At 34.4% G+C, this 14,659-nt stretch overlaps 1 protein-coding gene across 3 annotated transcripts in view; it reads right to left on the minus strand.

The window, feature by feature from the left end:
* Positions 1-194: 194 nt before the first annotated feature.
* Positions 195-14,659, minus strand: part of LOC127417632 (long-chain-fatty-acid--CoA ligase 1-like) — a 34,000-nt gene continuing 19,535 nt past the window's right edge. For all 3 annotated transcript variants that reach the window (XM_051657682.1, XM_051657681.1, XM_051657683.1), the window contains exons 8-21: positions 12,821-12,853; positions 12,251-12,302; positions 12,057-12,130; positions 11,659-11,736; positions 9,742-9,876; positions 9,237-9,371; positions 8,026-8,121; positions 7,772-7,844; positions 7,594-7,682; positions 7,382-7,498; positions 4,907-5,050; positions 4,286-4,387; positions 3,855-3,926; positions 195-1,995 (exon numbers count right to left, since the gene is read on the minus strand). In XM_051657682.1, coding sequence (XP_051513642.1) covers positions 1,855-1,995; positions 3,855-3,926; positions 4,286-4,387; positions 4,907-5,050; positions 7,382-7,498; positions 7,594-7,682; positions 7,772-7,844; positions 8,026-8,121; positions 9,237-9,371; positions 9,742-9,876; positions 11,659-11,736; positions 12,057-12,130; positions 12,251-12,302; positions 12,821-12,853 — 1,341 coding nt within the window. In that variant the 3' untranslated portion in view covers positions 195-1,854. The remainder of the gene's footprint in view (positions 1,996-3,854; positions 3,927-4,285; positions 4,388-4,906; positions 5,051-7,381; positions 7,499-7,593; positions 7,683-7,771; positions 7,845-8,025; positions 8,122-9,236; positions 9,372-9,741; positions 9,877-11,658; positions 11,737-12,056; positions 12,131-12,250; positions 12,303-12,820; positions 12,854-14,659) is intronic.

Raw genomic sequence — 14,659 nt, forward strand, 5'->3', positions numbered from 1 at the left:
TTTATTTTAGTTTTACAAAGGTGCAATTTAGCTTTTTCCTCAGTGGGTGTCCATTTTTGTTTTGTTTGTTTTTTTTTCACCAAAGGGCCTCCTTTAATTATCTGGTTTTGCAACCTCAAATGACTGCAAATTGAATTTATGAATAAATGCACCCAATCCATGCCATTCATACTCATCTCAGCCTTGACAAACTGTTCATCAACCACAAATAATATTTAATATCAATCATGTACATCTCTTACATGGAAAATTTACATTTAGCATAAATATTTTAATGTATGTACCACATAGAATTAACAAGACAATTAATTTGAGTATTTTCATTAAGATACATCAACTCACCTCAAACACAAAGACACTTCAAATCATAATGAAACATCAGCTGCATGACATTTCACACAAATCTTCCCTTTTCTACAAGAATCTTTGTATCTGAGACAACAGACAATTGAAAGAATGGATTTGACTCGCCACATGCGTTTATGACCTTGGCTTATCTACAGATCATATCACAGAAGAGCTAGCACTTAATAAAACAAACAATAACAACAACCTCCGCAAAATAAACATAATATTACAGTGAATATAAAGCAGCAAAAAATCTATGAAATATAAGTGTGTGGCAACCTGTATTCTTAAATGCAGATCATTGCAGCATAGTAATATGAGACATGTCAGACCTATTTAATATATTAAACTTGAAAAATATTATCAGAGCCTTCACATAAACAAAAGTTAAGCACTCGTCTTAATTTCTAGCCAACAGTAAAGATGAGGAAAGCAGAGCAGATGTCTACTGTATATAAATAATTTATGAAAATGTGGTTATATTTATACACACTTCAGAATGGCTTCACTAGGCTGTGTTTAACCTTAACAATGGCTGTTTTCCACAAAGACATTTTTTTTTACCCCCATTTCTCTCTTGATAAAAAGGTGTTCAGGAAGGAACTTCAGCAAATAAACGTAACCAGACAAAAGTTTTTTTAGTCCGATACGATTCTGATTATAGTGTCCGATAACCGATATGCATAACCGATTTTTAATTCTTGTTTATTTCTGCTTTTAGGCACATTAACTTGATCATTTATCACTAATCTCTGGTGAACTGCTTTACAAAACGAATATTGCACACAGTCTACAAATAATTAATTTGACTAGTTTTAGTTGCAATATACATTGTGCAAAGCCTCTCACTTATTATATATTTAAAATGCAAAGTCTTTTGTGTCCAACTTATCGGTAAACCCGATATTAAAGAACCGATAACAGATTAAGTGTAAATATCGGTAAAAAATATCGGTCAAACCGATTATTGGTCGATATCTAATTATGAGGTATTTAAATGTGTTACTAGCTTTGTTTGGTGAAATGATGCATGTTTGCTGTGTTTTTCACCCTCTTAAATATAACTCAAAGGCAATTGATTTCCATTAATAAAGCACATTTTGTCCCTGAGACTAAAATACTCTGCAAACACACATATACACAATTCGAGACAATTTTATGGTCACAAACATTTAAAAAAAATTGGTTTATTAAGTATGTTGGTAAGTTTGGCTTCTCCACAGATCACTCATAACAACATAAGGTTGTTATTGGGGTCTTCATTTGGTTTTATCTTCTTGGATATTTTGGTTTATTCCCTTTTTCTTCAAATGGTTAAAGGCAACACATTGTCTCCCTGAGGTGGGATATTTAATGCTTATCATAACCGAGCGATGAACCTTCAAGTAACAGAACTGACCAAGAGTTTATAATGTTATTCTGAAGGATATGGAAGGCACAAAAACTGATGCTAAGTCAACTGACAACAAGCTCAATAAACATCTTTGGGTGAAGGTCCTGGTGGGTTTACATTTTGATGGTGGAATAAAGTTCATCGATTTGTGCCCTGAAGTGGTTCCTGAGTTCAACACGTTTGGCTTTGAGGGTGGGCGTCAGTAGGCCGTTCTGGACGGAGAACATCTCAGTGTGCAGAGCAATGTCCTTCACCTGACAGAGAAGATGATGGAAAAACATCAGATTGTATGAGACCTTTCATAATTTCAAAATTGGCATTTGTATGAATGAATGAAGCCTTATTGGAGTTCCATTTAGTTTGATGTATTAGGGCTGTCAACAGGGCTGAGAAATTTAATTGGAATTTTTCACTGAAATATTCGAATTATATTCTAATTTTATAGACATCATTTCAGGTAGGAAAACATCAGATTTTTGCAACCTAGTCTCACTGAATAACCGTTATTATAACAACATTTTTGCAAACTGACTTTTACGTGCCATGTTCTACATTTAGCTGCAGTTTCCTGGTAAAATAAACACTAGAGGTGATACAACAACTGTGTGTTTTATTCACTTTACCCCCAAATCACACCTGCAATGGCTGATTGTGACTTTCTAAACACGTATTTTCTGCACTATTACTCACACACTGCTATGTTCTGATATCGAAACACTTTTATTCTAACGCATCATTTAAAAAAATATATATTTTGACATTTGTATTAATGACCCACCTACATTTACACACTTATTCTAATGTGATTAGCTTCCACGGTAGCTCACCTGATAGTGTTGGATTTTGGACACAAAGACCGTTGTTCGAGACATGCCAAACATGGAAGCTGACACGTGAGGCGAAAGTGTCATATGAGCGACACAAGATGATGTGGTTGCTTCTGAAAATTTGCTTTTGATGTCGCATTTGATTTTTTTCTACATTAACGGTTAGGTTTAGGTGTTGGTTTAGGGTAAGGATGTCTGTTTTGTTCACCTCTCATTTGCATTTCCGACACTATTGTTTAGGTTTAGATTAAAGTTTTAGGTTAGGGAGGTAAGTTTTACTCATTGAAACCTCCATATAATATTCACCTTAAAAACCTTGTCTGATTACGACACCATTTCACTCGATTTTGGCGCCCCCTGCTGGACATTTCACCGGGAAACTGAAGCCAAAAGTGTAATGAAGCAAGTAATTTCAATTGGCAAAAATCTTACCATAGTCACATTATGTTCACGACATCAGGCTGGATTTTTAAATCGACATTGACTCCTAAATCCTCAAGAGGTCGCAACAAATCAATTTAAACCAATCAGCACCATCTTATAGCTATTGTTTATATCAAAGAACATATCTGGCTGTGAACAAAAGTGCGGAAAATGTTGAAGTGAAAAGATTGAGCCAGTTTATATTCTCAAATGTTAAGTAAAAAAAGTAAAATGTAAAAAGAATCACTTCAATAGATGGTACTATGTTGCACAATAGCCTATACCGGTGCCATAGTACAACCACGGACTCAAGCTTCATAATACCGGTTGTATGTACGTACCTAATGCAGCACGACGCTCATAAGAGCAAGCCAAGGCATAGTCAAGACACAACTGCCAAAGACCTCCACCTAAGAGGCCGTTCACTCTGAACGTGTTAATCTTTTTCTTTGTAATACACTATACGGAGGCTTTGTCCACTGCAATGCGTCTCGCTGTTTTTTTTTGTTTTTGTTTTTTTTTTAGTTTTGTGCATTAACAATGCATTTTTTTAGACACATCGTCAATTTGAAAGACAATTCAGCCTTTAGAGGTCTCAAGACACTTGCGTTCTGTTTTATTCCTTGCACTGCATCTGTTTTAGCCCAAGAATGTGATCGGTCTGAACGTAAGTCATCGTCAGGACGTGGCACACATCCAAAATTCGAATGCACATTTTTATTCAAACTTCAAATTTTTATTTGACAGCCTTATAATGCATTAGGATTTAGGGGGCAGAATGATTTAGATCTGTAGAATCTGTCAGAGCAACGTCCTGAATGAGGCGAAACACTTTTAAAGTTCAATATTTAGGTGAAACTCACCTGTTCAAAAGACTTGAGCCCACTTTCTTTACCCAATTTTACGATGTCCTCCAGAATGGCTTTCTTTACATCCTGAGAACATAAATGACAACATACACCTTTATTTCCATTTTTACTGCAACTCGTCGAACAGTGAGAAAGTAAACAAAAACATCTTGGTTTCGTCTCACTTTCTGTGATTTAAGCACACTCAAGACTTACACATTTCAATTTCATAACAAAATTCCATCAAATTAAATTGAGTAATCTTTAATAAAATAACATTAAATATTTTAAGTTTTATTAATTTAATTTGTTAAACATTACACAATTCAATTCGATGGAATTCTGTTATGAAATTGAAATGCAGAAATCTTAAAAATAGGCTAAAATATTTTTTGGAGTGCACAGGAATATAAATGAACACGGTTTGATGCGAGATCTGTCATTACCTTATTTTTACACAGTTCTTCATAGGTCCCCTCTATACCTCTCTTCTTGGCCCATCCAGGGAGGAAGTCTGGGTCAGGAACTATGATGGCAACCAGACACGCCTGGACACAGAGAAAGAAAACAGTATCAGTATATGCATCTTCTTTCCTTCTATCCATTATTTCTCTCTTAAAGTAATAGCTCACCCAAAAATTTAAATTCTTCTCCCTGACCAGTAGGGGGCGATATACATGAAGAATGTGAATCACCAAAAACCCAAGAAGAAGAATGTGAAAGTGAAAGTTAAAGTGGAGATTGACTGAGCAAGGAGGAGAATTTATAGTAAAACTGGACTTAAATATTGATCTGTTGTTCACCAACACCTATCATATCGCTTATGGATACTTTGATTTAACCACTGGAGTCGTATGGATTACTTTTATGCTGATTTTTTGGAGCTTCAAAATTTTGGCACCCACATTCACTTGCATTGTATGGACCAAAAGAGCTGAGAAATTCTTCTAAAAATGTATTTGTGTTCTGCATAAGAAAGAAAGTCATACACATCCAGGATGGTATGAGGGTGAGTAAATGATGAGAGAATTTTCATTTTTGGGAATGTTTTCTCTCTTCTTCCTCACCTGTAGACTGTCTCCATGCACGAAGGCCTGAGCAACAGCTTCACTCCTGATGTAAATGTTCTCAATCTTCTCAGGAGCAATGTATTCTCCCTGAGCCAGCTTAAAAATGTGCTTCTTACGGTCCACGATCTTCAGAGTGCCATTCTGCAGAGAGAAAGGAAATCAAGAGTTGACAGTATCATATTAAACACTATTTGGGGGCCACTCATAGTTGAGTCCATTCTATTTGGTCACCTAAGTCACGCTTAAAAAATAAAAAAAAACTAGATATGTAATTGCATTAGATAGCAAAATATCAAACCACGAGGCATCCTCAAACAAATCATGCTAGAGATTTTCTGAGCCATTTTACATGTACATATTTGCATTTGGCAGGCACTTTTATCCAAAGTAAAACAAATGAATCCAAAGCGACTGACAAAGTGTCCAAATACTAGGGATGGGCATTATCAAGGAATTTTCTAGTTGAGTCCTATAACCCACAATAAACGAATAATTGGTTACTTGTAAAGTAAAATGCAAGTTAAAAACAGCATGACTTGTATGTGAAATTTATATTTTTCTGACAAAGATGTTACCAAGAACTAAAATTTTCAAACTGGGTGGTGGGGGGGTAATTAACGTAACAAAATGCATTAATAAAACAGATTTAGAAATAACAGTAAAAAACATTTGCACTCACCCGAAGCTTGCATAGAAAACAATATTGGCGGCATTACAGTAATGCACATATATAAACATTGGTTCTGCATAAATGCTATCACATTTTTATTGTTTCACATGTTCTTATTCAGAAAAACAAGTAGTGAAAGTTGGCTTTTTAGAAAATTAATTCGAAATCACAGAGAAAGTACAGTATAATTCAGCGTTATAATTCAGTCAAATGTGCAAAGGAAAGTCAATCTGCAATATTTGAGTAGTGTTTTTAATAGTCGAATAGCTGGCGCAGAATGAGTACTCGATTAATCGATTACTCATACACATCCCTACCAAATACATTTTGCCTTAATTTTGAAAAGTACATCTATTGCTTTATCATTAGCTTAAAAAGTGAGTTTGTGCTATCTTTATTTAAAATAAATGCCAATTATATTGAATATTTTGCACTGAGTTTTGGTTTGGTGTTTTGTTATCTAACGCAATTATAGTCATACATTTTTTTAATCGACAGAATTTGTGGCATAACGTTGATTACTACAACAAATTATTTCAACTCATCCCTCCTTTACTTTTAAAAAGGCAAATACTGAGGTTACAGTGAGGCACTTACAATGGAAGTGAATGGGGACCATTTTTGAGGGTTTAAAGGCAGAAATGTGAAGCTTATTATTTTATAGAAGCACATTAACTCTACTTGTGTATTATTTGAGCTGTAAAGTTGTTTAAATAGTCATTTTTACGGTTGTTTAAGGGTTTACAGCGTTACGTCGTCATGGTAACGCAGTTGTAAAATCGGATATAACTTTACACAGAAATGGTTAGTAAGTGATTTTATCACAGTAAAATCATGTTATCACAAATTTATTTTATGTCTTGTGGCTATACTTTTGAAACAGTGTGTATTTTAATGTTTACGGATTGGCCCCCATTGACTTCCATTGTAAGTGCCTCACTTTAACCCAGATTTATGCTTTTATTTTTTTAATTTTTTTTTTTTAGGAGTGACAGAACAAAATACATTTTTGAAGTAATCAACATTATGCCACAAATGCTTAACTTGTATTGTATTAAACTCTGAAAATTCTTTTAAGTGTCCATACAGTCGTTGGGGCCACTGTATAAACCCTGTAAATGTATATTATAAGCTCAAAAATACATTAAATGATCAGATTTCTGACTACACATAGAATTACATAAAATGGAGTCTGGTCGCCGAGCAATTATCTTAAAGGTGCAGTAACTTTTTGCGCATGTCATCTTGGACTTACAGTGACACCTAGTGGTGTGGATGCAGCATCATTAAAAATCAACAGTTTTCCATTATAGATGCCATTGTAGAAATTCACTCTTCACAATCAGCCATGATTCATTTAATCCAAGAGTGAAAGTGTCCAATAACAAGATGGTTACTGAGATTAAGCGAGTAGTATTCAGCTGGTCATGTGATTCTAAAATGGCAGCCCCCATGAGGGCGCCCCTGCCCCATGTAGAATAAAACAGCTTTTATAAGCTTACTGATATGACTAGAGTCCTCATCTCATGTGAGTGCGCGTGATTTTATACATACAGTATGTTTCAAAATTACAATTCATTTCTTTAGAAGTAAAACTTTTTTAAAGGGGAAAAAAAATACTGAGTGCACATTTAAAAGTTGTGACACCAAATCGGCATTAAGAAGGCAGGTTTATAAGTGCATCATTGTTACAGATTGTTCTAAATCTTCATTGTTGCTAAACTGTTTCTTTCCAAATTAGAATTCCAAATCAGTTTACTTTAAAATAGTGATGCATATTTATTAAGAGTCACAGGTCTTACCGGCAGCCAGCTGCCAATGTCTCCTGTATGAACCCATCCATCTTCATCAAGAGCTTCCTGTGTCTTCTCTGGATCCTTAAGATAACCCTTAAAAACATTAGGACCCCGCACACACACCTAACAAAAACAAATTAAAGAACCAGTCAAATGTGTGACCACATACTTTAAAACATGAGGCTTATTCACACACACACACACACACACACACACACCTCTCCCTCTCCGTTAATGGCGTAGTAGTTCATGTCTCCCACATCCACTAGTTTGATGTCATTACAGGGTAGTGGAGCACCAACATGACCTGCAATGAAATAAAACATGTTGAAACAGTTGACATAAGCATAAAGAAGTGTACGTGTGAGTGCACATGTGTGTGTGTGTGTGTGTTACCTGCTGTCCAGTCTCCTGGTACTGTAGTTGTGCTGCCCGCAGTGCATTCGGTTTGTCCGTACCCTTCGTAAAACTGAAAGGAGAACGTATTCACTTCAAACAACAAGCCACTTAAATCAAAACAGTCTCAGGTGTGCTGTAATGTGTATGTGCAAAAGGTGTGTGTGTGTGTGTTTAATTGACAGAAACTTCCTCATAATAACCTATAAATACTTTGTAATTTTTAAAATCTTCTCTAAGTGAGAGATTCTCACCTGGCAGCCCAATGCAGCCCTTAGGAAGGTGAGAACAGTGGCTGAAATGGGCGCAGCTCCAGTGATCATCATCCGAACATGACCTCCAACACTGGCCTGCAGGGAGCAGCAGAGACTGCAGTTACACATCATGAAATTAAATGGCATTCAATGACATTTCAGAGTGAACAGAATATTAGTGGGTCATAAAAGTAAGGTGGGACTTGATTTTATCCATCAGGATATTATTGATTCATGTATGTAAAACATGTTAGACTATGATATTATTGGTAAAAAAAATGTACGGATGAAATCATGCACTAGAGACATTTACCAGTCATAAAATGTAATAACATGCACCATTGAATCATTCACAATAAGACCATTTCATGTTCATTTTTAGAAAGAAAACTGTGTAAGTCGATTACAATTAATTAAAACTAATCGCTTATATCAATATTTGTGAAGGCCCCAAATAAAAAACAATTCAATATAAAACGATGACATAATTCTAAGTAATAATTTGTAAATATTTATAACTGTAATGTATACAATAAATGAAATAATTCAGATAATGTAATATACATTACATTATTGTGGCAGACAAGTAAAGCAAAGAATAGGCGATACAAAAGTGGCTTTAGATGCAATATGTTATTTATTTTCCATATTTTTGTACATAAGTCTATCATTAGCTGACAATCAACATTAATCTATCCTGCTTGTCTAAGGATGTGTCAATGTACACGTGTCCGACGGACACTTTTGGAACATCGCGTCATAAACGCAGCATTTTTAGGTCGCTGTGTCAAGTTATGAGACCCCTGCATTCGGAGTTGTGCCCCATCCAGCCGTTTAAGAGAGCGTTCTCCTCTTGTGTGTGGTTTGTTGCCTGCACAGCTGAATTTGCGCTTACTGCCCCCTGCTGAAAACACGAAAGTGCTCCTTCAAGCTTGAATTGCTACAATGGTAGGAATATTCCTAATTGCATTTCAGGGATATGGTTGACTGGATTAATTTTTGACGTGTCATTTTTTTAGATAATTAATCGTACTGAATTAACGCATTCAATCGACAGCCCAAGATACATTTCTTTCTTCGATTTGACAGCATACAAAAAGATAAAGGCAAAAGACTCAGCTAGAAGTTAGAACATTAAAATACTTTAATATTTGATGCTTAAATTATTATAATATTTAATACTCTAATGTGATAATAATCAGAGACATCACCTGGACTTTCTTGAAGATGATTTTGTCCCACACACTGTCTCTTCTCATAATTCCACTCATCATTTCTGCCTCTTTCCTCCTGAATGCAAACTCCAGAATCCTTCTCTTCAGAGGACTGTTGGCCTGTCCGTAGATCTGCAAGAGTATTAACAACATTACTACTACACTACAGATTCTAAAACAAACTCTACAAGAGGAAAAACACATTTGACATCCAATATCACAGATGACACAATGATTGTTTAAAAGTTATTTTGATCAGTTTTGGCCATTTTTCTCTCTTTTTCACATTTTTAAATAATAGATGTAATCAATAAAATTAAAAAAAGAACAAATGGTAGTATGGTAATAATGTAGTGACCAAAATTTTTTAAACAAATCAAAGCTACCATATACAGTATTTTAGCTTCTTCAAAGTACAGTAGCCACTCTTTGTTAAAGATCTTGAGGAACAAATCCAGTCAAGAGTGTCCAGACTGGTAGTGTGTGAAATGCTTTTTCCGACCTTATCAAACATGCGGTTCAGCAAACGAGGAACGACAGGGAATATGGTGGGTTTCAAGGTCATGAGGTCATCCATCAAAGCCCGAATGTCACCCTGGAAGTATCCGATACGTGCACCGTGTAACAGAACTACGCCCTGAGGGGGTGAAACACATTGCATGCATTTTGTTGTTGTTTTTAAAAAAAAATAACAAAAACTTTTCTTGCAAAAACAGACCTCATTACTACAATCGAAAGCAAATGTAGAAAATTATGTTTATATTTCCTTTTTTAGGCATTTCCACATTGTGTGACGTGATTCATGGAAAGGAATGAATCAAAGGTTTTAAATTATTTAAAGGTTTTGTGGTTAAAGTGAGTCAGACATGTTGGCCTGTGATGACCTTTGATTTGGCCTGCCTTGCCATATATGAGAAGAGGGAATTTAAAAAAAAAAAAAAAAAAAAAATATATATATATATATATATATGCCATTGACACAGCTCTTCATTGCATTAATTAAGCAGATTGTAGAGTAATGTTTTTTATTATTATTATGAAATCACAAAGGAAGGGAACCAGGGCAACTTTTATATTTTATTAAAATACAGTTTGGTATAATGCAACATTTGTGTAGGTTTGATTTTTGGCCCTTCATAGGAAAATGCTTGGGCAGCTAAGTGAGTGACTTTACATTTTGTAGATGTCAGAAATTTCTAAAAATATTAAAAAGCAGCGAAGAACAATGTTAAACAATTGTATTAAACTACATATTGGTCTAATACACAAATTCAAAGAAAATAGTAAATACTTTATACATATTCAGTAAATAAAAGAAAAAAATCTAAACATTTTTTAAATGTTTAGATTTTATAAATAAAAATATCAATATTTTTGAATATTGACATTGAAATATTCACTCAATAATCACAAAAATATTTATAAATAAAAATATCAATATTTGTTAATATTAACATTGAAATATCCATTCAATAATCTAAAAATATTTATAAATAAAAATATCAATATTTTTCAATATTAACATTGAAATATTCACTCAAATAATCAAACAATATTTATAAATAAAAATATAAATATTTTTGATTATTGACATTGAAATATCCATTCAATAATCTAAAAATATTTATAAATAAAAATATCAATATTTTTCAATATTAACATTGAAATATTCACTCAAATAATCAAACAATATTTATAAATAAAAATATAAATATTTTTGATTATTGACATTGAAATATCCATTCAATAATCTAAAAATATTTATAAATAAAAATATCAATATTTTTCAATATTAACATTGAAATATTCACTCAAATAATCTAAAAATATTTATAAATAAAAATATAAATATTTTTCAATATTAACAGTGAAATATTCACTCAATAACCAAAAAATATTTATAAATAAAAATATCAATATTTTTGATTATTGACATTGAAATATCCATTCAATAATCTAAAAATATTTATAAATAAAAATATAAATATTTTTGAATTTTGACATTGAAATATCCATTCAGTATCGATATCAAAATCAATGTATGCAATTTGTGCTATAATGGCTGCATGTGTGACCGATGAACAGGTGCGCTATATCAATTCAATCATTGAATAATGTTGCTTCTAGACTGCACATTTAAGCAATTTCACATAACAGACAGAAATTTGTCTCTAAATATGTCTCTTTTAGATTGAAGTTTACCCACTAAAAAGTTTGAATCATATTTTCTAAGGGTGCAAAATCAATTAAAATTCTTCAACACTGAAGACTTTAAAATAACAATTTGACAGATTAAGATTCTTCCTCATATGCTTTAAGATAAACTATCACGCTCTCAGCTTTGCGTGCTTTTAAAAACGTTCCCAGAAATGTCAAATCATAAAGTAAAGTCAATCCCTCTCTAATGGCACGCACATACCTGTACGACTCTCTCGAACATGTGTGCCAGGGGCAGGTAAGAGATGTGAGTGTCCTGAGGGCCGAAGGGACAACTGCTCTGGAAGATAACAGCCAAAGACAAAATGTCAAACAACATTGTCCAATTTGACCCTGACAGGGGGATCAGTACCTTTTTTTATTACATGACTACTTACCAAATAAATAAAATGGTTTAAACTCTAATCGATATTTCATTTTCATGTATTTATTATTTGAGAAGAAAGAGAGAGTGTGGAGTGATACAAGAGACGTTGAACTTTCACGTTACCTGAGACAGCAGTCAATTATAATTTTGTGGTCATTGTGCAAACCTGTTTGACCACAGAATGCCATGATTGAGCAACCAGAATCAAGTATTTCTTCAGAGAGTGTATTTACCTGTGTGACTTTGATAAAAGCGGCTGTGTTGGACACAACGTTTTTGTGAGTAAGTATTGCTCCTTTGGGGTTTCCTATGAGAGAGAGACATAAGAAGAGATGTTGTTTCCATCACAACACTTCAAATCAAATCAAATGTGGCCTGAATTCTCTTTGGAAACACACATGTACACAAACACACACAAACACCATACCTGTGGTTCCACTTGTGAAACAAATTAAAGCCAAGTCATCGGGCATAGGAGGCTGCAAAAATAGGAGAATTTAAATTAACACAGACATGCAGGTATAGAGAAATAAATAAACAGGCATGTGAACTATTAATTGAATGCAAATATAGTGAATTAAATAAACATAGATTTGAATAAGATATATGAACATCTATTAACTGTATGCAAATGTAGTACATTAAATAATCATATATGAATAAGGTATAAATCTAGAGAATATAGAGAATTTAAGCAAGACTTGAGCAAGAAAATCACACATTAAACGTTTTATGATATCCAAAATCGAAATGATAAAATGGACTGGTCCGATTCTTAATTCTGATCAGATGAGCTATATTAATCTATACTAATGTGCCAAGTTTCTACGTTGCTTGGCAACCACTTAGGATGGTGAACAATATTACTTGGAAGATTTTTTTTATTTTATTTATTATTATTTCCAATGATTATTAATGATAAATTTAACTAGTATCATTAGTAACCTACATATTACTAGTATAAATGAGCAACTGAAAGAAAAACATCAGCACTAACCAACGGCTGCTGTCGATGAGTCTTGCCGATATCCTGTAGGTGGAAGAGAAACGTATTTAAATAAATGTTAGGATAGGAAGTTTACACTGAAGACTATACTGTGTATATACTGTATATATACACACCAATCAGCCACAACATTAAAACCACCTGCCTAATATTGTGTAGGTCACCCTCGTGCCGCCAAAACAGCCCCTGCCCGCATCTCAGAATAACATTCTGATATTATATTCTTCTCACCACAATTGTACAGAGAGGTTATCTGAGATACCATAAACTTTGTCAGTTTGAACCAGTCTGGCCATTCTCTGTTGACCTCTCTCATCAACAAGGCGTTTCCGTCCACAGAACTGCCGCTCACTGGATGTTTTTTGTTTTTGGCCCCATTCTGAGTAAATTCTAGATAGAGACTGTTGTGCGTGAAAATCCCAGAAATACTCAAACCAGCCCGTCTGGCACCAACAATCATCCATGCGATTATCTAATCAGCCAATCGTGTGGCAGCAGTGCAGTGCATAAAATCATGCAGATACGGGTCAGGAGCTTCAGTTAATGTTCACATCAACCATCAGAATGGGGAAAAACTGTGATCTCAGTGATTTGGACCGTGGCATGATGAAATACTCTGACAGTGTTTACTGAATCAATAGCGCGAAACGCACAGCGCGACCAATGTAGTCTGATTCCCAAACGAATTAATCTGTACCGGTCCTTTTTAATCTACAGCACAAAACAAACAGCCCAACGAGTGTAGTCAGATTCTCGAATGAATGACTCTTATGAGTCAGTTCTTATGAATCTACAGCGCAAAACAAACAGCCTGATGAGTGCGGTCTGATTCTCGAATGAATGACTCTTATGAGTCAGTTCTTATGAATCTACAGCACAAAACAAACAGCCTGATGAGTGTAGTCAGATTCTCGAATGAATGACTCTTATGAGTCAGTTCTTATGAATCTACAGCGCAAAACAAACAGCCTGATGAGTGCGGTCTGATTCTCGAATGAATGACTCTTATGAGTCAGTTCTTATGAATCTACAGTGCAAACCACACAGTCAGACGAGTGTAGTCTGATTCTCGAATGAATGACTCTTATGAGTCAGTTCTTATGAATCTACAGTGCAAAACAAACAGCCTGATGAGTGCGGTCTGATTCTCGAATGAATGACTCTTATGAGTCAGTTCTTATGAATCTACAGTGCAAACCACACAGTCAGACGAGTGTAGTCTGATTCTTGAATGAATGACTCTTATGAGTCAGTTCTTATGAATCTACAGTGCAAACCACACAGTCAGACGAGTGTAGTCTGATTCTTGAATGAATGACTCTTATGAGCCGGTTCTTTTGAATCTACAGTGAGAAACATACAGCGCGACCAGTGTAGTTCGATTCCCAAACAAATTATTCTTATGAGCTGATTCTTTTGAATCTACAGCACGAAAAACAAAGCGCAACCAGTATAATCCAATTTGCAAATGAACGACTCTTATGAGCCGGTTCTTTGAATCTACCGAGCGACCAGTAATGTCTGATTCCCAAACGAATGACTCTTATGAGCTGGTTTGTTTGAATCTACAGTGAGAAACATACAGCACGACCGGTGTAGCCCGATTCCTAAGCAAAGTATTATGATTTACAAATAAACGTATCAAAAACACAAAAAAACAAAAAACAAAAACAATATCATGGTATTACCTTTCTTTTTTGGTAATACCATGGTATTCTTTGAAGTACCTTATGGTACTATGTTAATGCATTGTATACAAATATGGTATATAAACAAGGTAATCACTCCATTTATACAGTAATATAGTAACATGGTATTACCGTGTGAAAC

Source organism: Myxocyprinus asiaticus, chromosome 27, assembly GCF_019703515.2.
Source record: "Myxocyprinus asiaticus isolate MX2 ecotype Aquarium Trade chromosome 27, UBuf_Myxa_2, whole genome shotgun sequence".
Lineage (NCBI taxonomy): Eukaryota > Metazoa > Chordata > Actinopteri > Cypriniformes > Catostomidae > Myxocyprinus > Myxocyprinus asiaticus.